The following is a 26,466-nucleotide window of genomic DNA, read 5'->3' on the forward strand; positions in this document are numbered from 1 at the left end:
AATTTTGAAATTTTCGTCAAAACATGTATTAACTGAGCACCTAAAGCAGTTCAATTTTTAAAAATAAATTTAGCAAATAGGAATCTATGGCTCAATTTCATTGAGAACGTTTCATTATAGTGATTTTCATTCATTACCTCTATGAAGCATCGATAAGTCTTTGAATTAGTCCAAAAAGTATCGCATAGGACCAACTTTTGACGATTGTAGCGAAAATATAGTACAATTATTAATCCAAAATACACGAGAATTGAACGCGTTCCTGAGAGGATGCGGCTCTTAAAAGCTAGCGAGTCCTGACAAATTAATACACTTAGCGTTTTAACAGCAGCCAAAATTAACGAAGCTTCGCGTGTGGATGAGACGCCATGTTACCGACTATCCAGAAAAACACGAGCTATTCTGTCTGAAGCCTTTACACCACAGCAAAATTCGGCGACGCCCAAAAATGATTTATTTCCCGACCGCGCGTTCGCAAAGCGACCTTTTAAAAAGCCGTTCCTCTTATCCCTGACACGTTGGTTTTAACGCTCCTCCATTCACGGAGATGCCCGACCAGGGAGGTTAATTTTATTAATAAACGAATTTTAATGCCGTAATATTGTATCCCATCCTCCTCCATTTATGGAGACCGGAAATGTTGCAGCTTCAAAGCTCTCACCAAAATTAATGACTAGCTCTGTTCTAACCGTTTTTAGGACTCTGAAAAAATGAGAAACAAAACCTCAAAAAGGATTGATTCCAGTAGCGTCGGATAGCTTTCTTTGCTTGATGCCTAAAAAAGTGTGTACATTTAAAGAAACTATTTTAAGAGGCATTAAAATATAAAGATTCACTGAGCTTTTGTTAGTTTTAATTGTATCCCATCCTCCTCCATTTATGGAGACCGGAAATGTTGCAGCTTCAAAGCTCTCATTAAAATTAATGACTGACTCTATTCTAACCGTTTGTAGGACTCTGAAAAAATGAGAAACAGAACCTCAAAAAGGATTGATTCCAGTAGCGTCCGATAGCTTTCTTTGCTTGATGCCTAAAAAAGTGTGTACATTTAAAGAAACTATTTTAAGAGTCATTAAAATATTAAGATTCACTGAGCTTTTGTTAGTTTTAACAAAAAAAAAGTTCAGGATATACTGTCCTTATCCCAACTTCAATTTCCCAAGACAGTGAATGGGTTTCAATGGGTATGGAGTTAAATGCTCCAGAAAATTGTGAAGAATTGAATCTTCAAGGCTGAACCTTGCAGATTAGCAACCAAATAATAAACGATTCCTCAAATGATAAGTTTTTTACGACGAATATTATAATGGAGAGAATACTTTCTGAAGAACGCTGTGAATGATGCCATAACGTAACAGTGGGGATTTTTCCCGTTTATTAATATCATCATATTTGTAACTAAACGGCTCAAAGTGGACCAACATGAGAAATACAACACGAGACCAATATCAGAAACAACAGAACTCAACAAAATTCAGGAGGAAACAATGAATGACACGTCCTACCGGGGTGATGACTGTAATTGTTATTAAGTTGATAGGCGGTGGGAACCTAACATGTTGGCGCGCCTGCAATTTTGTATGATACTGTGCAAGACCTCTGGTGTGAAATAGCTGCTTCAAGCGCCGTGGTGCGCTGCGGCGCGGCGCGGCGGGCGGGCAGCCAGCGCGAAACGCGCATTGGCGCCTACAAACCTAACAGGGAAACTTCACGCATTGCGCAGTGCGTGAAGTATCCCTGTTAGGTTTGAAGGCACCAGTGCGCCGCCGCTCCGCTTTGTGTTAGGCTCTAATATTTAATCTCGTGGAGTCAGCGTTTTTCAACTCATGACTTTGAAATGTTTGCACACTCTGTATGGATTATTCTCATTTTGATTGATGAGAAAAAATATGTAGTACAGGAAAATATAATGGTGCGTTTTGTAAATATTAAGGTGATTCCGTACAAACTTAAGGATTTACAAAGCACACGAATTTCTACACAATTTCTTATAGCCTTTTATAGCCGATGGCGAAAAAGCAACAGTCAGGCGATAAAGTCTACTTTGGACCCATCTAATTATTTTTAGGTATTTTTCTTTTTGTTGATTTGTGAGACGTAACTTTCGAGACAAGATTTTTTTTAAGGATATACCTAAGTCACTCATTTCTTTTAGAATTTAAAATTCATAATTTTTATCGATTCCACTTGAAAAGTTAAAAAAAAAACAATAAAATAAATAAAATGAAAAAATAAAAAAAACCTTAGAATGGGATTTGCTGTCAAAAAAAGAATCTCTTGAAAGTCTTAGCTACTTATGCATCTCCGCCAAAAGACCTCGCTACGGAAAATAGCCCTATCTGTGACCACGTCATGGACGCGGAAAAACATAAAATTGGAAATGGAGTAAGGAAATTTCATTTGTTCCCGATTAATTTGCGGGAGTGGTGGGAGGAAGTGGGTGTCGGGATCTCTTCCCGGAGGCTTCCGTTCGGGACCACCGCGAACGAACGAGCGTGGCTCCGACGGGAACCGGCGATTCAACACGGGGAACGGCCGCTTACAGCCGTAAAAATTTGCCGATTTCCTACGGCGGCTCGCAATTTCGCCCGTCTCAAACGCTTGTTACGATTAATAAAAGCAACGTCCACCAAGTCAGCTCTACAAATCGTCGTCTCCCGCACGAAGGAACGTAACTCCATTCCAGGGTTGTCAAATTGACTCCAACAATTAATTTATTTTAAAACGTTGTACCTGTGCAATTTTCATCGAAAATTTTTCTGATTTTGGCATGAAACTGGAGGAAAAATCGGTGAAATTTTCAGTTAGGAACGCCCAAGATTCTCTTAGTTAATTAAAAATTTGCAAGGTAAAATTTGGCGACGTTGAAATCAAGTTACGTGCTTTTGTAGAAGAAACGACGAAATGAAGACTGAGACCACTTGGCGCGGGTTCAACACCAGTGGCGTGGCGTGCTTTGCGATGTATCGATTGTTATTCCATTTAAACCTACGGAAAAGGATCGATTATTAGGGTGTTCGCAGCGAACACCTTAATGATCGATTTTTTACCATTAGTTTAAATGGCGGAACAATCGATACATCGCAATTCACGCCACGCCACTGTTGAACACCATGGCTTATCCGCGCGTTCCTCCACGGGAAATTAAAATTTGACGGAATCCACCGAGTGACATTTATGTTCGCGAATCCGAACGTCGGACAACGTGCTCGGACAAGATGGCTGTTTTATTACCTGCAATCTAATAAGAGTCGGGGAGGGGGGGGGGGGTTGCAGTTGTTTTTCGACACGTAGATGATGTTGGTCTGAGGGATCACAATGGACCAATAAAAAAGTTGTGAATCGATGTGCGTCACGGATTTTGTCTTTAAAATTTCACAAGCCAAACTACTTCATTAGTTTTGGCAGAAAATGTCAGAATTTTGTTGGCCTGAGGTTAGTTTTACCCGGATTGCATGGCTAGAAGTTGAGAAACCAAACTTAGTCAATATTTACTTGACACATGGGGTGATTGAATGCAAACCAGAGTTTGAGTAAGTTTAACTGCGAAAGTTTTTTGCGTTCGTAAAGATAGCAATATATTCGGCAGAGATTCGAAAATCAACTCCGTGCAGATGTGATATAGATCAAATCGCAGAGTGATGTCTCTTAACATAGTACTATTACATTGTTGATAGTTATTGGGGGGCATCAGAAAGAAATCAAGAGATCAAATTTTAGTGGCTGTTCGACGTTCTAGATCTGTAATTTAAATGACATTTAAATGGAAAACTAGTATGTAGTATGTATTTGTAGTTTTATGGCCATTTCCTCTGATGATCTCATTCCCCACTCAATGCGGGATTTTCTACGCGGGATTGTATAATTTAAAGAAAAAAAAAAAACTTTATGGTGCAAAAAAAGACTGTAATCGGCGCGTCAACTTTTACGGGGATGACAAAACTGGCTGCTTACCTTTCGTTTTCTTTGTCATCCGAGGCTCTTGATAGGTTAGGTTTTCATCATCGATGGGTGGAGGGGCTGTGTGGGCCACGGAATAAAGCAGGTCTAGGGGCGACGTAGCTACGTAGGATGTTCCGGAAGACGAAGCTGGGAGATCGGTTCTTGGATACTTGGCGTACCCACAGCTTTTGTTTTTGCTCTACTTTCTTCCTGATTTTCCTCGATCGGTCATTTTTCTCTTGCATTTTCTTTTTGTTATTTAATCGTATTCTATATTGTTTTCTTCTTTTGTTTTATACCCCGCGTACGACCGGCCCCTGCGCCCCGGCCACACACCAATGACTGAAGGAGCCTCAAAAATGACTTATCGCTGCAAAAGCGACATCAAAATATTCAGAAAAGAGAAATTTTATGGAATTCTTTATTTTTATGTACAAAATTTAACTGTCAAAAAAAACAAAGTACTCAAACCAATTAGAACATTTTGTAAGATAAGACTTTAAAAAAATAAATTTAATGTGTCATAAATCGTACTTTGCACTTATCACAGGTACTTACAAACGCAATAATTTTCGAGTGAATACTTTAGAATGATTGTTCGCCACTTGGAGGAAAAGATGAAAATTCCTCTTCTGAAGACCCTATTTGAAACAGGGTGTTTAATCGTACATAGGAGAATCGAGTGTATCTGGACAGAGTGTGGGGATTAATTTTTAATGAGATCAAATTGTCATAAGGGTTAGTATAACTACGAATGTACACACGAAAGCACGTGATCCGATAGGACACGTCATTTCTGAGTTCTTCTTATCACGAAGGAGAATCAAACTTGACAGAAAATGAATAAAGTACTTGAATATGAGGGGAAACGTACTGGCATCGCGGGTGGTAACGAGTGTACCTACTGTTAAAAATTTTTGGAGTGAAATTCTGTGCCGAAGTCTGTATAGCGTCCCAAAACCCGAGTTATTAAATTGTTGCGGATCAAAATCTCTCCTCCTTAAGAAAAGCCTTACACTATTTCGGAATCGACTCTTTATGCGGAGTGTCGTACGCTTTTATGGTGCTAAGTTCACTTCCCACTAAGAATATCAATCAGAGTTTTTGGACGCTACATAGACTCCGGCACCGAATTTCGCTTCCCGGTTTCTAACAGTATGTCAAGCAAAAACAGGGATTCTAGTGTTGGACGTCAGAATTAATCGACATGCTGGAATCAGGCCTCGCCGTGGGTTGCAGCATTTTGATTTCTTGCTCGGAGACCAAGGCAAATATTTTACCCTTCAGCTCAGAAACGACAGCTGGCGGTAACTTCCTCATGGTCAATAGGATGCACTTGAAGAAAAGTTCAAGCTCGTCCTCGCTCTTGCGTTGGTTTTGGAGGCTCAGGATGTGATTGATCAAATTGGCGTTTTCTTGGTCCCTCCTTTTTAGGACCCCGGAGAGCAACTCGACGATGTCCACGTCTTTGAGAGGGTCGTTCTCAGTCGTGGCAGTTTCGCTCATGGGTTGGTGCTCGGTCTGTTGGAAGTCTTGCACTTGATGGATCACCGGTTGGAAAACCTCCTCCGTGTCCATGAGGGTTTCCTGTTGGTTTGAGGAGTCGACGGAGAGACCCTCGTCAGTCGGGGCTCGGAGGCGGGGACGCTTTAGGGGCGGAGCTTCCACTACGAGCCTGCGAGGAAATTGGAAAAGTGAAATATTGGAAATATACTTATGACACTGCGGTGCAAAATGTAATTAGAAGTGGGGACTCAAATTTTTCAATACCGCGAAAAAGAGAAAAAGTTTTTAGAGCACACATAACCCAAGTAGCATTTTTCAACGCAAAAATGGCGATTTGTTGCGATTTTGTCGGCGATAAAACCGCTAAGATCATCAACATCTGAGCGATTATCCTCGATCTTGTTGCAATAAAATCGCGATTTTATCGCCCGGCAATTTATCGCGATAATATCGCAAAAAAAATCGCGATATATGGCGATTTAATCTCGATTTTATCGACGAAAATTGGTCGCGATTTTATTGAACAAAAAATTGCGATGCATAGCGATTTAATCGCCATAGATAGCAATTTTTCATTCGATAATATTGCGATAAATTGCCACCGATTTAATCGCGAAAATCAACCGATAAAATCGCTATTTATCGCGATCACTGCCTTGGGAAGCATGAATTATAGAAACATTTTTCGGTACCCACAACTGTGTTTTCACTAATCAATTTACTCCCACTAAACGCAGGAGCACCTTCATGAAAAACGCATACGCAAAAACGTGAGCAAGCTGCGTGACTTTTATGCCCTGCTAAGGAAGAACGCCGTATGCGCCTTCGAACTTTGCCTAATTTTCTTTAATAAAATACGAATAATATTTTAAGGGAAATTGTGAATACTTTCCTTTGAATTTTTCCGAGACTTTCATTTGCTATCAGATCTTAATTATCTGAAAATATTCATAATTTCCCTCAAAAAGTAACCTTTTACCGGAGGAAATTTGGCAATGCTCGAGTCGACATACTGCGTTCTTCTTTAGCACATCAGTATTTCGGCATGGCGTAAGTGTATTTGTCTATCCTGCCAAATGAAGGCGAGTAAATAAGATATCTCAGGTTAAAAATTACATGCGCGTAATGTCCCGTTCAAAATCGCAGACTTAACGTAGGGTAATTCATACTGAACTAAAAGGGGAAGAGGAACTTACTTTCTCGGTCCGATGCTATCCAAAAACGTCAGTTTTTGTAAGAGGGTATTTTTTCTCCTCCTGATTTTGTTTGGCCCCGACTTTAATTGCTTGAAATAATTATCTCTGAGATTTTTCCATCTCCTTTTACAGTGATCGACTGGAAAAGAAATGAAACATTTCAGACGGAGAAGCTAATAATTGACGTCAGAATGTGAGAGAATTAGCATTGGAATCCTAAATGCAAGCATGCTCATGGATTAATACTTCATCTAGACCGAGTGCTCATTTTTCTGCTACGAGCGCCGACTGACACTCGGACGGAAAGTCAATTGGAACATTTCTTAAACTTCCAAAAATGCAACTTGGCGACCGTTGTAAGCGGAAATCGGCACGACAGCTTTGCCTCCAGGCTGGCGCCTCCCCTTCTCCTCCTCTCTGGTCGTGAGCCGTACAGTCCCAGTCGGTCCGATTGGCCCGAGGCTTTCTGCCGATCATCTCACTCTCGGCAATGCGTTTATTCTCAAACTAAATGCGTGTTTAATCAACTTCTACTGCCTAAAAAAGTGAAATTACTAAGTTTTTGAGTGTAATCGAATATAGTGGAATTCAGCACAAATGGCCGACTCACAACGGCAACATTCGAAAGGCGCTGCGAAACGAAAGAGAAAGAGAGCACGTGACGATACAGAAGTTCCTAAAATTACAAATTATTTCGGGAAAGCTACCACCGTCGCCGATTCTGATGACATTGCTTCGTCTCCGAGTGCAACTCGATCTACCTCGTTCCTAAGTTCATCATTGAGGCCACGTATACTTGGACTCTCAACCCCCTCCGGCCTTCAAAAAGCGGCTTCCCTGGTAAAAATTGGCGATAAGAGCTGCGTTTCAAAATACCATGGGAATTCTTATAGCCGGCTAAAGAAGGCTATAGAAAAGCATATAGCTGGCTGTAGAATGCGGAGAAAATCATATGGTCGGGCTATACGAAGCGATAAAAAATTATGCAGCCGGGCTATAGTTCCTATCGCCGGGCTTTACACTTTATCGCCTGGCTGTTGCTTTTTCGCCATCGATTATGAAAGGCTATAAGAAATTGTGTAGAAATTCGTGTGCTTTGGAAATCATTAAGTTTGATACGGAACCACTTCAATATTTACAAAACACACTTTATATTTTCCTTTAATACATATTTTTTTTTCATCAATTAAAATGAGAATAATCCATACAGGATGTGCAAACATTTCAAAATCATGAGTTGAATAACGCTGACTCCGCCAGATTAAATATTAGAGCCTAACACAAAGCGTAGCGGCGACGCACTGGCGCCTACAAACGTAACAGGGATACTTTACGCGTTGCGCAACGCGTGAAGTATCCCTGTTAGGTTTGTAGGCGCCAATGCGCGTTTCGCGCTGGCTGCCCGCCTGCCGCGCCGCAGCGAGCCACGGCGCTTGAAGCAACTATTTCACACCAGAGGTATTGCACAGTATCATACGAAACTGAAGGCGCTCTAATATATTAGGAATGGCAGGCATCCATCAAAAGTACGGAGCTTTCCTCGCAAAATAAATCAAGATACTACGGCCCAAAAAGAGAGCAGTAGTCCAAAAACTCACTAAGTCCTAGCATCCGTAATTAGTAACGTTTAGCATACACTTTATCGCCTGGCTGTTGCTTAATCGCCATCAGCTATAAAAGGCTATAAGAAATTGTGTAGCCGGCTATAGAAGCTATTGGACATCTTACAGCCGGCTGTAGGTCTATGGTATTTTGGAACACAGATTCTACCGCCAATTTTTACCAGGGTTATGCGCGTTAGTTCCCTATCGGCCGGGCTATTATTGCAATTGATAGACAAAGCTATAGACAAACAAAGCAATGGGGATAAAGAGGGATCCTATTGGTGGAAACGGTTGGTTGCAATGGACAAATGAGTTAGGCGATAGGCTAACTATAACGGCAACCGACGAGAGACCCGACGGTTAGTCAATCATTTTCCCCCTCAGTCTGTCAAAAACCATCAGTTGCAACCAATTGTCTATAGCTTTGTCTGTCAATCTCAGTGATCAGCCCGCTGGTGGCCATTCCAGACGTTCAGTTCGTTGACGAAATCGGGCGATGGGGCATACTCACCAGCTTTATCAAGTTTCTTAGCAATGTCCGCCCAACGCTGATCCTTCACCGTCAGTTGCTTGTAGCCAGCGTGATTGGGATCGTAGATTTCTGGACGCCTGGCGATTTCTTCGATGAGCCGTTCGTCCTCCTCCAGGGTGAACTCGTTGTCCGTCATGATGAACCTCGATGAACACGCGACACGTCTCAACTATAAGGGCACTTAAACTTTTAAACTACACTGGCAAGCACTAGTCTCAACTAAATAAGTTTGTGAGAGGAATCATGGCACTACGAAGCGTGGCGCAGCGAGCGAATAGTTGGTCGTACTGAGGAGGCTTGGCCAAGGCTACGGGTAGAGAGAGGAATTCGTCGAGGGGCGAGCGACGGAGCGACGACGCCATGTTGGCGAAGGCGCCCGTAGCTGGCGACCGGATGCGCGCGCCGCAGCTTTCGTGCCTCGTTCTTTGTTCCGTCGAGAATGGCGCGCGTCACGGCGCTCGACTCGACGCCAGCGCCAACGCGACGCGACGCGACGCGACGCTACGTAGCGCTGCTCGACTGTTGCTATTCGTGCGCTCGAACGGCGACAACGCCGCCAATACAGCATGTGAGCACGGTTGTCGATTGGACGCGGTGAATAATTATTTTGGCGATGACGTAATACTCGTGGTTGCAGGATCCGTGCAAGATCGGTCAACGGAACCAGGAAGCAACTTTACAGATTCTTCTGCCCGACAGCGAAGAGAGCAGTAAGGGTCAAATTTTCGAAATCGAGTCTCCTTCAAAATCGTCTAATCTCTTTAGGATGAAATCACTGAAAAAGCTAAAACAGCAAAATTCATCTTATTTTCATGAAAACGAGACTTATGAGACAGCCGTAAGTGCGCAAAAAATGACGTAGTTTCAGGCAAGACAGCAGTAAGTGACAATATTCCTCCAGCGAGCCAATGAAAACAGTGCTTTCAAGTAAAGTGCCACCGTTTCCTGCCAATTTTTTTTCTTCAATTTTTATGGAGAACACTACTTCGCATCGTTGCATAGTTGTTTTTATATACTTCAACATTTGTATTTGACAAATTGGTTCCGGTACTGGCATAAAACAACGTAAATGGCCACACATAATACGTGATGTCAACTTTAACTTCAATTTTAATTTCTAAAATTCTTCGAAGATGGTCTCATTTGTGCCTCTCGTCTTGGTGTATTTTCGGATGGAAATACGCTATTTTTCTTCTAACCCGCACGATGAAATACTCTTCTTCCTTTTCGTCTTTTAGCTAATTATTATCCTAAATATCGCGCCCGCTATTGCCATATAAATGACAATATGCGTGCAGGGGATGATGATATGTGCAGGGCCGAATGTAGGGGGTGACCACATGGACCGCGGCCCATGGCGGAAAATTTAGGGGCGGCAAATTTTGCAATTGTTTTAAATGTAGGTATAAAGAAAAATTAGATCCAGAAAAAAAAATTACAAACGAGAAAAGGTGACAAAATCTGTCGTTTCCTGAGAGTATATCTCTAATTTTGCCATCTTTCTGTGATACAATAGACAGCATCTTTAATTAGTCGACTTAAGACTAAGAGAGAAACCGAACACGGAATTTGGCCTGGAGCAGCGCGGCTCAGAGAGCAATGATGATGACGAGAACTTGAGATGAAACGGAGAAACCCTTGCCGCGGCGCGCGGCTGTCGGCATGTAACACATATCAGCGCCTACAGGACTGCATGAATACTTCACGCATTGCGTCAAAGACAGTGCGGTCGCTGCGGCCAGCAGCGGGTGGCGGCGCGGCGTGAAACGCAAAGCACCTACAAGAATGCATGAATACTTCACGCATTACGCCAAACACAGCGCGTGCAGCAGCGGTCGGCGTGAAGCGCATAGCTCATACAAGACTGTAGGAATACTTCACACATTGCGCCAAACACAGTGCGGTCAGCGCGTCGCGGCGGCGGCGGAAGTTAAAATTATTAAACCACATTTTTTTTTGTTCTTTCATAATTTTTTCTTTCATTTATTACATATTGCAGGCCTTGTCCACACAGAGATAGGTTTACGGAACTTATTTTTCGCGCCAAATTCCGTGAACTTTTGCTAGTAGTGTTGACAAGGCGTCCGCAAAAAATGTGTCCAACACGAGTAAACGCGTCTTATGCACCCCTCTCCTTCCGACACGTTTACTTGACGGTTTTTATTGGTGTTTCAAAACGAATGAGAAGGGGGCGGCAAAATACAGGCGGTATGTAAGTAAATCAGGCCCTGGATATGTGTGTGTTTATAAAAGTTAAAATGGGGAAATATAGAGACTTTCGTCGGGTCCTTTCATAAATGTTCTCATCAAGACCTTGAGTTGACACCCGAGAGGCTTAAAATTGTACCGCAAAACTTTTCGTGCAGGCAGAGCCTATAATGAACGAATTTAAATGAAAAGGAACTACAATCATTGTGACATGAGCCCTGTCATTCGTGTAGTCGTATGGATCTCAGGGCTAATGTCGGAATGGATATGGTTCCTTTTCATTTAAATACGTCCTTCATAATACTGCCTCCAAGTTCGAAAATACACTGGAAAAAAAACACATTGGATCTAGAGTCCAGACTCTTGAAAACATTGACAAGAAAAATGACTCTTGAATCAATCAGATTTAAGCTTAAATCAATAGGAAATCCGCTCAAATTAAGAGGCTTGGTTCTTGATTTAAGCAAAAATCCGATTGAATCAAGAGTATTTTTTCTTGTCGATCTTTTAAGAGTCTGGACTCTAGGTCCAATGTGATTCTTTTCCAGTGTACTAGAGTCCACGCAATAAAAATTTATTCTAGTCGTTTTTGAAACTTCAGCCGCAATGACTGTCATAAAAAATACGAGTGAGGGTCTTTTGAAGAGAAATAATGAACTGAAATATTGCATTACAAGTCGACTTGAGGTGCATTCCGGAAGTTACGACACGCGACAGACAGACAAAAGGCGGTAGCGCTCGGGGCGCAACCTGAAGCTTGGAAGGGCCAGGAGCATTGCGCTACCTACCCACCCTCCGAGCCCTCGCCCCGTCCCTGCGCTTTCATTCCGCTTCGAGTGTCCCCGTAACCCACTTGTGCGAGATCAATAGACGAATTGCAACTCTAATCTGCAAAGGGTTCAGCCACCCGTCATCCCCTCCCACCCCTCCCGGCTCTCATCCGTCAGACACCTTCTACTCCATCATCTTATTAGCGAAGCACTTCCGTCGCGACGCCAGACTTTTGTCTCATCATTAGCCATTATCATCCGTCTTTTCCCGCCTTTCGATGGATCAGCTTCAATTAACTCTAGTGCGCCGCGAATTTCCATTGGCTTTCACAGCAGCATCGACGCAAGGTCTACGATACACTGGAAAAAAAAAAAAAAAAACACATTCGATCTAGAGTCCAGACTCTTGAAAACATTGACAGGAAAAAATGCTCTTGATTCAATCGGATTTAAGCTTAAATCAAAAGGAAATCCGCTCAAATTAAGAGGCTTAGTTCTTGATTTAAGCAAAAATCCGATTGAATCAAGAGCATTTTTTCTTGTCGATGTTTTTAAGAGTCTGGACTCCAGATCCAATGTGTTTTTTCTTTCAGTGTAGGTGGAAAAAAAACCGAGGAAGATAAAATGCCCTGAGGTATCGTAACAACTGCCCACATTTTGCACAACAATTGGAGGGGGGGGGGGGGGGGGAGGGCGTATTCTCGAGGAGTCAATATTTCTGAAATGAGTCTCATCGCTAATTTTTCTTCATTAAATAGCATCCCCTCATTGTTTTGTAAATATTTCATGATTTTTTTCTGATGGGAAAGGGAAGATCTGAGTCAGTGGTTTGTATTCTTCTGTGAGGAGGCAGCCGTCCAAAAACCACAATTGCGAGGCCTGGAGGACAATGCGCAAAAGTGCAGTTATTGTAAGAATTGGACGTATTTATACGAAAGGGAACTAAGCGCCAAATTTCCAAATTTCAGTTTTTAACGGATCTGGATTCTCCATGTAATAGGCTGCTCTCACACGTAAATATGCCCCCAAAATACTAATTTCATCCCCTGGAATCAGCCCCTGAAAAATCGCAAAACAGGGAATCAGCGATTACGAATAAAATCAAAAGGAACTATATGTAATTCCCTTTGATTTAATGCGCTAACCCGGATTCCGAATTAAATCAAAAGGCGCTATCTCCACTTGATTGACGCGCGCGCGGCGAAGCTTGGTGGAAACTTGGTGAAATTTAGTACCGGGGGGTATTTTTGGACGGGAAACTCGAATTTCGGGTCAAATTTTGAAAATTCAGAAATCCAAGATGGCGGACATGGCCTAAAATGCTATCTCGGCCCCTATCCAGCTGATCTTGGTGAAACTTGGTATCAGGGGGTATTTTCGGACGGGAAACTCGAATTTCGGGTCAAATTTTGAAAATTCAGAAATCCAAGATGGCGGACATGGCCTAAAATGCTATCTCGGTCCCTGTCCAGCTGATCTTGGTGAAACTTGGTATCAGGGGGTATTTTCGGACGGGAAACATGAATTTCGGGTCAAATTTTAAAATTTCATAAATTCAAGATGGCGGATGTGGCCTAAAATGTTATCTCCTATTTAAACGCGCATCGCCAAAAAATCCCAGATGTCGTCCCCTGAGTGACGGTCACATATCGACCGTGCGTTCCCTCTGGCTCGATCGATGTCAGTGTGCACTGACATGGACAAGGGGCTTTTAACGAGCGAACAAATTAACGAACCCATCGGAATCACTTAATTTTCATTAAAATCACTGTTAGGTACTTTATTGGAATCGGAACAGTATTTAGAAATTCATGAGTATTAAGAGCGCGCTGGAAGGATTACGTGGTCAAAAGCGTGACTGTCACCTATAGTCTGTTCGAGATGGGAAGAACCGTGGAAAGTCGGAATAATTAGCACTATTTTGCAGGGTGGGGGTGTCTCGACCCTTGTCAATTGTCACTTTTCGATGTTGCGCGCACGCTGCAGCCACCGCACAGGAGGCTATGGGCCTCGGAGCGGCGGTTTTCCCCAGGATACGAACTTGGAGCCGCAAATTCCTGTGCTAAGCGCCGAGCGGCAAGCGACTCATGAGGAGCCAGCCCTCTGTGCGGTGAGCCACGGTCCAGGGTTGGTTCGGTGCTTCATCGCGGACAATGGCTCGAACGCTACCCTTGCTTCTACATAGTGCAATTAATTCCGACTTTCCACGGTTCTTCCCATCTCGAACAGACTATAGGGGTTCGTCAGGCCCCATCTTGACTTCCTCGGAGACGCGAGTTTAAATGGGAGCTCAGAATACGCAACATCGAACTTTTTTTCCGTGGGTTAATAATGTTTCAAAAAATCGGAGAAAATTCCAGCGAACTGTGCGTACTCAATCCTCCAAAAAAATGCAAAAATTAAAAATTACTGAATAACCTCATTGTTAAAATTTTAAACTCCGATATGGTGGATGTGACCTACAACAATAGCTCAATGCCTGAATCGTTTTTGTGAAGTTCGGTATTAGGGGCTCAAAATGACAACAGAAACTGTTTTATTTAGATACGAAAATTTTAACATAGGTAATCAGCACATGAAGGAAATTCACGATCCGACGCTGCTAGGTAAACCACGCACCTCGACGAGGCGGTGTATTGTGAACGTACACGGAGAAAAAAACTTCGTGCGTGAGACCCGAAGTTTAGGTCATATGGATCTGTGAAGTTTTCGGATTGAGCATCTGAACACTTTCGGTCCAGCTGTTGAGGTTTTGATCACACATCTGAAACTTCAGTTCTTACATCTAAAGTACTTCGGTTTTCACATCCGAAAATTTCGGTTCTCACATCCGAAAAACTTCGGTTCTCACACCTGAAGACTTCAGACGTAAGAACTGAAGTTTCAGATGTGTGATCCGAACCTCGACAGCTAGACCTAAAGTGTTCAGATGCTCAATCCGAAAACTTCAGAGATCCATATGACCCAAACTTCGGGTCCCACGCACGAGTTTTTTTCTCCGTGTAGAGTGCCATATATTTAAAGTTTACAAACGTGGAAATTTCCACATCTCATCCACATTGGCAAGATGCAGCGGGAAAGCAGATTGAGGTTAGGTAGGTATATTTGGGCTCCCGCCACCTCCGGCCTTCACAACCCGGCCCGTGCGCTTTACGCAGGTTCATTGGCGGCCATTCTAGACGTGTAGTGCGTTTGTTTAAGAAATAGATATCATTTTAAGCCACATCCGCCATCTTGGATTTCTGAATTTTCAAAATTTGACCCGAAATTCGAGTTTCCCATGCGAAAGTACCCCCTGATACCAAGTTTCACCAAGATCGGCTGGACAGGGGCCGAGATAACATTTTAGGCCATGTCCGCCATCTTGGATTTCTGAATTTTCAAAATTTGACCCGAAATTCGAGTTTCCCATGCGAAAGTACCCCCTGATACCAAGTTTCACCAAGATCGGCTTGACAGGGGCCGAGATAGCATTTTAGGCCATGTCCGCCATCTTGGATTTCTGAATTTTCAAAATTTGACCCGAAATTCGAATTTCCCATGCGAAAGTACCCTCTGATACCAAGTTTCACCAAGATCGGCTTGACAGGGGCCGAGATAGCATTTTAGGGCATGTCCGCCATCTTGGATTTCTGAATTTTCAAAATTTGACCCGAAATTCGAGTTTCCCATGCGAAAGTACCCCCTGATACCAAGTTTCACCAAGATCGGCTGGACAGGGGCCGAGATAGCATTTTAGGCCATGTCCGCCATCTTGGATTTCTGAATTTTCAAAATTTCACCCGAAATTCGAGTTTCCCGTCCAAAAATACCCCCCGGTACTAAATTTCACCAAGTTTCCACCGAGCTTCGCCGCGCGCGCGCCAAACAAGTGATTCAAGTGGAGATAGCGCCTTTTGATTTAATTCGGAATCCGGGTTAGCGCATTAAATCAAACGGACCTACGTGCAAAAATCCCCTATATCTCGCTTAATATGCATTTTTTCCTAATTTTGGCAACGTACGTAATTAGAGGAACTCTTCAGCTTTCAAACAAGCTAAAGTAAACCAAAATCGGTCCATTAGTACGGAAACGCCAATTGTTTTAGTCAAACTTGCTTTACTGAGAAGTTTGGAAATGGCGTTTAGCGCCTTTTCGCATAAATACGTCCAATTTTGATTGTAATTTTTCAACTAAAAGTAGTCTTGAAATATACTCTGTAAAAAATTCACTATTGAAATCTAATTTTTAAGTATCAAAAAGTGAGTCTCAGCTTTCTTTCCGTCAATAGGCTTCCGGTAATTTTGAACCTTTAAAAGCGTATTTCTTGAAATAGCAGAGACTGCACTTATGCGCCTTGTCCTTCAAGCCCCTCAATTCAGCCTTACGTAATTTAGGAGCGTTTCCTGAATCAGTCTTCACTGCGACTACTTTGACTCATGAGAAGCGTTTCTGCATAGCCTCACTATTACCATACCTCGATCGTATTATTTTGTCTTGAAATCAACCTGCACATCATATTTTTAAAACTAATCATCGCTCTTCAGAGAAGGTAAAACTCGGATATAGGAGAGAATGTATCTTACTTTATAATACAAAACAAGCAGTTCCAACGCCAAAGCGTTGGAGGGCGCTTCTTTAACACTGCGCATGCGAGGAACGTTTTCATACGGCCAAGCGAGAGTATTGCGGACGGACGATGTATAACAAATTGCCTACGTGAAGGTGGTCCGGCAGCAACATACCCGCCGCTAGTCTCTGTCTCTGGAAAACAATAGAAAATAGTAGTTGCGTACGTTGCCAGCGAGCGCGCTGCGAGCGCATCTGTTTCAATTACCTAGCATCGAGTCGGGCCTCTAACTTTCTATTCTCTCTGACATAACCTTAAACCTTCAACCCAGAGCCGCAAACAGCTGACGCTTGACGATGCTGCGCCGAGAAAATGAACCAATCACAAAATAGCACAGTAATACGTCACTAAAATGAAGAGATCACGTGACTGTTCGTGATTTTTTCGAATCAATCTGAAACTACAACCTCGAATATGAGGCATTTAAGCATAACGAAGCCCCAAAATAGTTTAACCAGGTAATACGTCCGTGCGAGATTGTTATGCTTAAAAGCAAAACATTTCACGAAAACTTTTACGAATACCGGATGCAGAAAAAAATCAAATTTTCCCGGGTGTACCAGAATGGCGTCATTACCCATAAGGCAAAACGGTATGTAGTATAGTACATGTTACATCGGGGGAGTCGAACGGCTGGAAAGGGCGCATCTGGTACCCAGAAGCGCCCAAAAGACGAAAGGAGATGCGAATAAAAGCGTCACAGTCATAGTACCTAAAATGCCGGTTTCACCACTTCTTACACAGACGGTCTCGTAACAACCAAGTAATGTGACTATTTTTGGCTTATGCAATTATGCATCTAAACCGGGCCGCTTCCTAAAAATCTTCGAATAGCTGTTAAAACATGAAGTCATCTGCTTCCCAAAGCAGAGCACGCTTGCGTTCAAAATTTGAACTGATCATTTTTCTTGGGCTTCGGTGTGCACACTTCGGGCCGCATTCCTCATAGATGAGGATCAAGTATTTCTGCTCAGCATTCTTCGGTTGCGAAGTTGAGACTTAAAAGTGCACGGCACTGTTTCGGAAATTGTGAGGATTGTGATCTCACGGTTTTTATTGGGACATAATGAGCTAAGAATGTATTAATTGTCGTATCCAAATAAAAAATGATACCATCTCAACCTCATCACCACTTTCTATGAAAACTTGTCGAATGTTGAGTAAGTTTTGAGAGCGACAAAAAATATCTTACAGTCAGCCGCACTAAATTCGTGATTATATTGCGGACAGGACACTCATATAAACAGCAGTATAACTTCTCCGTTGTAAAGACTGGCAAAACCTGATGATCCAAAGGAAGGGGTATTGATACGGGCCGTTTTTGGGCGCATCTTTGCTGAATTTCCTCAACTCTACAATTTTTGCTCATTGAAGGTCTATAATTTTCGGAATGCATCATGATTTTGTCATTTCCAGTCTCTTTCTAAGTCTAATACTGGATTAAAACATCGGCCTGAGGGCCGATTTTGGCGTAAATGCGGATTTATCGGCATTCGGCAGCAAACCCGTATTTTTTGCCAAAATCGACCTTCAGGCTCACACGCAGGCCAAAATTGGATCCGAAAGGAGATAGAAAATGACTAAATCATGATGCATTCCCCAAAATATAGACCATTAATGAGAAAAAAATCGCGCAGTTGAGGACACTCAACGTGGGCCGAAAAACGTTCTTCATCGATACCTCTGCTTCAGTAATTTTTGTTGCGGGAATCGTGTTCTTTGTGAAGTTACAAGGATCAGAACGCTTAAATTCGTTCCTTGTCTCGCAGTCCACAGAGCGATGGAAACCAAAGATGAAGTATGTTTTCTTTGTTGCAGGCGCATTCTAATAACTTCCGACAAAATCAATTTGAGGCTCCTGCAGGGAAGTGCATGCGGGGCATTCTGCCCGAGCAGTTTATTCCGTGGCATGACTTTCAAAGTAGGTGGAGCTGAAGAGCTATAATTTCCGAGACCGATACCTGTAATTACGCGAATTTGCCGCCGCCACCACGCGGCACTGCTCCGTCCAAAATGATTGTGGCGGGCAACTGCTGGGCGGAGTTCGTCTGAAATTTTTTTGCAAGTCTTCTGATTCGTCTCTCGCATCGCAGATCGATTCGAGGGAACAGAAAATGAAACAGATCATAGATTCGATGACGAAAATTTCAAAAAGCGTTCGTCTAGAAAGGATGGTAAATAGTGTAAATTGATTGTTTGATTGCAAAACCACGTATCTATGACGTATGTTTTTTAATGAATATCTTGCCGTTACTATTATCAAGATGATAAAAGTTAAAGTGGTAATTTTGTTTAATGGGGTAATTATAATCATCTCTATAATAATTTCTTTTGAATAAAATCTTGATATAAAGGGCAGAGCACAAAGAACTATCCTTGCTACATTAAAAGCTACATTTGTTACTAAAAGGTTGATTCTGGTTGAATATATTTTTCGTAGATCTTGTGTATTTCTATTAGAAATATAAGTTCTCCTACATAAAAAGATAAGGGACTTAAACGTTGCATGTATAATTATATGAAAAAAAGCCAATGAATACAAATTTGTGGAAATAGAAATAAACATAATTCTAATTTGGCTTAAAGTAGATAAAGCTACTAATTTTTTTATATCTATTTCTAGCAGTGAATTTATTCTGGCTATTCTTAATGTGATTATGGCTACCGTATGGTTTAAGACGCTGCAGACTTCCTGTCATGTTTTATTTTTTCATCGGAAAACTAGTATTCTACGTACATTTCAAGCTATTGAATTGGCTCGTTTCTCTTTGAGAAAATAATATTAGAGCAGAAATTTTGAAACGCTGCAGTGGGGTTACGTGGCTTCGCACTTAGGCAATCGAAACAGACTATCGAGATGGCGATTCTTTCTTGACGACTTACTTTCAGTCCACTCCCATTGACGGTATACTATTTTAAACTTAAAATTGTTGGCAATAATAGCGCATACCTAACCAACCAGAAATTCGACGGTGTAAGTCGGCAATAACATAACTCGGTTTGCGATGTCGCAGACTTCCTGTCATACTTTATTTTTTAACGGAAAACTACTCAACGAAAATTCTTCAGAATGCCTCGATTTTTCTTCTCTGAGCAAAGGAAATTCTAAAAAAACTTCAAGGAATGATGTAAATTTGTTCTCCTTTAAAAAAAATAATATAGAGGTGGAGATTTTCAGACACCGCAAACGAGTTATGTGATTGCCGACTTACACCGTCAAATTGTATTGCTGAAGTTTGTGTGATATATTCTGAAACGTATGGTAGTGTCAACAGATCTGACCAATCTTCTGATAATTTTACCCAAAGAATATGTTCAAGTAAGCAGCGAAAAATCATTGTTAATTTCACAAATTAAGAATGTTTAGTGTGAACTTTCTAAAATATGAAGTGTTAGGAAGTCTATGACGTCACGAGCGCAGCTGTTTAATCGTACCATTGGTACAAGGTATGTTTATTAATTGGATTCAAAGAATAGCTCGTCCAATTTTAATTTTCTTTTTGCTCAAGATAAGTTGTAATTGGGCAGCAGACAGGCATCGGTTGGACATTCCAGAAAATGTTAAACGAAAAGAAGGCCGCGTCAGATCATTCGCATCCAACCAGCGGGCGTATATCGATTTGTGCATGAGCCCCAGAAAACATTGATTTACGAGTAGAGTAGAGCTCACGTGGAAACTGGAATATGCCTTTACGTCAGAGGAGCAACGATTTGAGGAGGGTCACTGCCAATAAGGACTACCCGTATTCCGCCCAAAGGCCACTCCTATCTCAGGTAGGTAATGTAATATGCAATAATTATAACCGCAGGGAGAAAAAAGAAAAGAAAAATCCGCGCGAAAAACAATATTTATGAAAAGTGACTATGATTTAAGGTTTAAGATAAATATCAAGACCACACACACCGCACTTTCGCAGCGCACCATTTTTCAATCTAGACTGTATATTTGTGCGATGAAAAAAATTCTGTCACTAGACTCTTGCCGTGCAAGTAGGTTTAAGCGCCGACAGAGTGGTTCGCAAGTTCTGATTTATCTGATTTTAACTTGAGTTTGGGTGTAATCAGATCTAAAAATAAAAATTTTCTAATGAATACTAAAATTGTAGGTTAATTAGCTTGCTATATTTTTATCGTCAAAATAAATCAGCAGAAATTCTATTCATTCTGTTCTGATAATATTCTGTTTTTATGTTACTCTGCAATTTCTTCTATTCTGATTCAACTGATATCAAGTGATATCAGGGAAATTCTTGCACTAGAAAAGTGGACCAAACTTCCTTAGATCGGCCGATGAAATGGTTTGACCCTTTTTTTAAGTGCTAAGGAAGAAATCCAGTTTTAAACGAATAAGTACCTTTCCACATAAGTACCTTCAGCACCTTTCCAGTGCAATTTTTGTCGTTATCCGAAAATTATGATTTCTAGATTATCAGCGTGATGCGATCATGGGCGGAACTAGGAATTTTTCGTGGGTGTGGGGAGGGGGTGGGCAGAAAAGTACCTCATGAAAGGAGTCTGAGGGCACAAAATGCTCTCAACTAAGGAGGATGATTACCTGGCAAATTCCACACATTTTTTAGGAAGGGGCCAGGTAGATTTGTGGGGGAGGGAGACCCCCGGTCCCCTAACTCCATCCACGAACGAGATTTTGTCAAGAATGAACTAGTTCAAATATTTTTCCTTGGTTTGTTAGCCAAAGTCCTCGTCCCCTCTCTCTGGAGGCTGTTAACACCAACAGACAGTAAATCAAACGACGGCAATATTACGTATTCTGCCGTGCTAGGTAAAAACGCCGTATCAGCCATCAAGCGTTGCCAAAGTTCCTTCGATAAAACCCGAATTTCCCAGTAAACTTATGAATGTTTTCCTTCTAATTTTTTTAACAATTTTGTGCGCAATTTCGTCTGAAGTTTCTAAAAATTTCAAGGAAAAAAATACATAACTTTCCTAAAGAATAAACATTTTATCGAGGGAAATTTGGCAACTCCCGAATGCTCATACGGCGTTCTTCCTTGGCAGGGCAGTGTTCCACTTGTATTTGCATGATAAAGAGCGGATGAGGCCGCGCTCGTATCTCCGATTTGCAAATTGCACAAGAAAAACAATCGATCGGCCGTCGCTGATTTTCCTCGGGATTTATTATACCCGAGAGAATTGATATGCAGTCGGCGCTTGGGTGGTCGAGCCGGGAGATGGGATTTGTGTGCGTTCAGCTCCCGTGCGCAGGCGCAGTTATAATTATGGAATCGGTGCCCCTATCATCTGAGACTCTTCAAATACCAATTAGTTAATAACATTCCACCGTATCACTCGCGTGCGTGCGCCACACCCGCGCCGCACAAAGAATCGAGTCATCTCGGCGTTTTTACCGAGGTCCGTTGGTACCTTTACCATCTCACTTTGTTTACCAATTATTGGTAATTTTACCAAGACAGACTGGCAAGCTTAAAAACCGGTATTTTTACTGTATTTTTCAGGTAAGAATACCACTTTTATTGGTAATCAATTCCCGGTAACTTTGCCATTTTACCTCGGTAATTCTACCACAGTCGATAAAAAATATTGGCGTTTTTACCAAGGTCCAGTAAAATTACCGAGAAAGTTCAACAATTTTACCGAGATTTCTCGGTAAAATTACCAATTCCACAAATGGTAATTTTACCGAGAAAAAATTGGGATCAAATAGAACCCTGAATTCTTGGTAATTTTAACCCTTTTCTCAGTAAATACACTGAGATTTTTTTTTCCAGTGTGTGAATCCATTTCTGATTGGTTCCCGTATTTAGGCCTCCATAGTGTCACAAACGGGAATAAATATTACATTATCACCAATTGCAAAGATTATAATCCGGAGTGGACCGGGAAATTACGGGTGCGGCAAGGAACAAACGGAATGAGGGAAGTAACGGAGAAAGGAATTTGAGAATGGGCCGATCATCAAAGATTACGAAAAACTTTCAATTTGCGTAATCTTTATTTCCGTTTGTGACTCCATGAGTGGGGGTTGTCCTAACTCTCAGTATAAAGGGACTCTAATCAATAGGATTTGGACAATTTGGAAACTTTAAACGCTCGTAACTCCGCTTATACAAAAATTTGAGGTTCTAAAAGTGGTTCCATTATTGGTTTCTCCGTATATTTAATTTCCCCGTTACTTTCTTCTGACAACACCCCTTAAAATTTACAATGTGGCAAAAGAAACATCAAAAGTTGCAGTTTTAGTTAAAAAGTTCATGTCCGGCCTCTCTATTCGACTCGATCCACTGTGCGGCGCTCAGGTCGTTCTCGCCCCCTTAAATAGATTTTAAAAGCCTCGCTCCCCCAGACGCAGACCCCGGGTTTTCTCGAAAAACCCACTCGGAGTCATCGCATGTTGTTTCTAAATCGCTGGACATTGACAAGCCATCATTATTTCGTCAAAACACGAAAGGATTTTTGGGTTTCGAATACCCATTTAATTACATTTCTTCATTTATTTCCCTCTGGCGTTTCCATTATTTCAATCCCATGTTCTTCATGAATGTATTCAGCGCCTTTTTCCCTTTCTGAAATCGTTAAATTATACCGTCTTAGTCCGTGTCGCCTCACGAGAGCTCATTGTCAGATGATGAAATTCAGATTTCATCCCGAGAAATTTAAAGCTTATGCATGCACCGAGAAATAAACAAATGTTAATTTCGTGGAGGAATAGAAAATAGGCCGGAACTAATAAATGATGATGACCACAAATTAGTCCTATGAAAGTCAATAATTTAAGTTCTTACCTTTATGGTACACTCGTGGTTCAAAACCGCAATCCTAGTTTTGCGGTTTTTTCCGCAATAACTGTGCTGAAAATAAAATTAGTGTATTTTCTTCGGAAAATACACTAAAAATTCAAAAGGAGGCGATCGAGGTACTTCAAAACACGTAAAATACCACAATTCCGTGAAATTTCCTCGATCTTTCTCTATAACGGTAACCTATCCAGGACAAATAATCTCGCCCAAAGAAGCCACGAGTTTGAGGGCACAGTATTAAAGAGAGATTAACTTCATATATTGAGATACTTTATACCATATTTTAATGACCATGTGCTATCATTGTGATGAGACAAATTACAGGGTGGGAGGAGGAATGTGTTTTCTGCGGATAATATACTGTAGAATATACCATTTTATACCACTATAAATCAAAAAATTCTTTCGGAAAGGAAGTAAGTTTTAAGTTTACTGCGATTGGTAATGTTCAAAATACATTCAATCGTGAAAATTTGCGTTGGATGATCGTCAAAATCAAACCACACCAATCGGAATATCGCCCAATTACTTGTACTTCTTTGTGAGTGCTGACCAAATACAGCTTTAACGAGAAAATGAGTGCACCAGCATTAAAGTGACGAAGAATTTTAATTGAGTTTGTTCCAGAAGTTTTAAGTATCACAAAAGGCGGATGGTTTGAGCTCGGAAATGAAGTAATCGGGAAAGTTACAAAGTTTACGAGATAAAAGAAAGTAAACACCGGCGTGAAAAAAGAGCGTCATGCACTGAGGCTGGTATACCAAACGAAGCTTCCGTCACGATATGAAACTACAAGGGTAAAATAAGGAGGGAAATCCACCCTTATTTTGGAATGAGAAGCTTCGAAAGTTTTTGCGCTTATTTTTTTATGAATTAGTGGAGATTAAGTGTTGCCCTGATGGATTACATGCGCTGGATTATTGTTCCAGACTCCAGAGTCCTGACTCTTGAAAAGAAAAAATACTCTTGATTTAATCGGATTTTTGCGCGAAATCAAAAGGAAATCCACTTAAATTAAGAGTTTCTCCTCTCGATTCAAGCAAAAATCCGATTAGATCAGAAGTACCTACTTTTTCTTTTCAAATTTTTCAGATCTGGACTCTATACCCAAGAGAATTTTTTTCTCAGTGAAAAGAAATGGAAAAAAAGAAATATAGATACATCCCTACCGATAGTTTTCCGATTGTCATACCTATGGTATTAGTATTGCTCGCAGTCTAGGTACGATGACCTTACGACCAACTTATTTCTCGGCTAACTAACATAATATCTTCCTAACGTCGCGTCGCGTCGTGATCAAATTATTGTGAGTAAATTATAAGCCGAGTGACATTCCCACTCCATTACCAGTCGTGAGTACCAGTTGATCAGGTCCCTGAGTGCGGCGGCACAAGGCTAGGATCTCACAAAGTGACAAAATTTATGTCGGGCGATTTTTTAATTTTAGGGCCCCGTGCCATGCCGGAATTGATGCCGCTTCAGGCGGTATTGCCAAACCTAATCAAAAACCAAGCTAATTTTTAAAAATTGAACGTTGAAAATGGATTGAATTTTGCATACAAGAACCAAGAACATTCCTATGTTGCTAAGATCGTGCAACCTACATTCTTCGCAATAAAATTACTGAAATCACGCAAAAAACAAAATTTACCAAGATAAATGTTCGTCTTGAATTTACAGTTTTTTGGGAGGAAAGATAAAACTTGTTTAGATAATCAGTTTACATTTGCAGGGTAAAAAAAGTTGCACAATCTTAACGACATTGGAATGCTTTTGGTTCCTTTTTGCAAAATGAGATCCAAATATGAGACGCTAAATCTCATGTACGTGATGCAACGGCGCGAACTACCACTCAAGATTTATTTTGTGGTGAAAGGAAACGAGCTGATTCCAGAGTATAAAATGTAATCTAATATTTGCTCCAGGGCCGGATTAAGGGGTGGTCACATGGGCCGCGGCCCATGGCGGCAAATCTATAGAGGGCGGCAAATTTTGCAATATTTTTTAAATGTAGGTATTTAAAAAATTCGGATTTAGGAAAAAAATTACATACGAGAAAAGGCGACAAAATCTCTAATTTCTGAGAATATAGTGATTTCTACTTTTGTCGTCTTTCAGTCATACAAGAGACAGCACCAAACACGCAATTTGGCCTGGAACGGCGCGACTTACCTAGAGAGAAATGATGACGAGGACTTGAGATGAAAAGGAGAAGCCCTCGGCGCGGCGATCGGCATGTAACATATATTAGCGCCTACAAGACTGCACGAATACTTCACGCATTGCATCAAACACAGTGCGGTCATTGCGGTCAGCGTGAAACGGATAGCGCCTACAAGACTGCATGAATACTTCACGCATTGCGCCAAACACCAGTGCGGTCAGCGTGAAACGCATAGCGCCTACAAGACTGCGTGAATACTTCACGCATTGCGCCAAACACGGTGCGGTCTGCGCGGCGCGGAGGCGGAAGTTAAAATCATTAAACCACATTCATGTTTGTTCTTTCATAATTTTTTCGTTCATTTCTTATGAATGGAAGGCCTTGTCCACACAGAGATAGGTTAACGAAACTTAACTTTCGCGCAAAGTTCCGTGAACTTTTGTTAGTGTTGACAGGGCTTTCCCAAAAAATGTGTTCAACACCAGTAAACGCGTCTAATGCACCTCCCTCCCCCGCTGGCACGTTCATTTGATGGTTTTCATTGATGTTTCAAAACGAATGAGAAGGGGGTGGCAAAATGCTAGCGGCCCATGGGCGGCAAGTAAGAAAATCCGGCCCTGATTTGCTCGCGTATATCTGAAAATCATCTTTAAAAATGTCATTTTCAAAATTCTCAAATTCTCTTTTAAAAAAAGACAATTTTCAAAATCGAGGAGTGAAATTCTGTGTAGGCTTCTTCCTTGAGTCTAAATTTTTATATCGTCCAAAGGCCCGAGTGATATGATTGCGAAGTGAAATTTGCCCCCTATCAGCGCCATGAACTCCCTAAAAAAGGCAAATTCCGCTCCGTGTAAGTCACTCCGTACAAAGAATAGATTTTGCCCCGCATTTATATCGCTCGGGTCTTCGGGCGCCAGATAGACCCGGTACCAAATTTCACAACAAAATTTTCAACATTGAATATGATAAAGGCTTTAAAAGCGTGTAAAGATTTGATTTAAACAGGAGAAATTGTTTAACGTGATCAATCAATCATTATTTACAATGTCTTCTTTTAAAATTAATTATTACAATTTTCTATCTAACGCATGACTCTTGTATAAAAAAATAACAAGTATGTATTCTCTCAATGAGAGCTTCTACGCAAACTATTAT

General features: G+C 41.4%; 2 protein-coding genes across 7 annotated transcripts in view; both read right to left on the bottom strand.

The window, feature by feature from the left end:
* The window catches only part of Lmpt (four and a half LIM domains protein limpet), a 220,117-nt gene that overhangs the window by 149,409 nt on the left and 44,242 nt on the right, over positions 1-26,466 (bottom strand). The window lies entirely within an intron of this gene.
* Positions 4,334-9,308, bottom strand: LOC109043447 (uncharacterized). The gene is made up of 3 exons (XM_019060647.2): positions 8,760-9,308; positions 6,645-6,783; positions 4,334-5,617 (listed from the first exon to the last, which is right to left on the bottom strand). The coding sequence occupies exons 1-3, from the start codon at positions 8,914-8,916 to the stop codon at positions 5,122-5,124; spliced, it is 792 nt and encodes a 263-aa protein (XP_018916192.2). The 5' UTR covers positions 8,917-9,308; the 3' UTR covers positions 4,334-5,121.

This window comes from Bemisia tabaci, chromosome 3 (genome assembly GCF_918797505.1).
Source record: "Bemisia tabaci chromosome 3, PGI_BMITA_v3".
NCBI classification, from domain to species: domain Eukaryota; kingdom Metazoa; phylum Arthropoda; class Insecta; order Hemiptera; family Aleyrodidae; genus Bemisia; species Bemisia tabaci.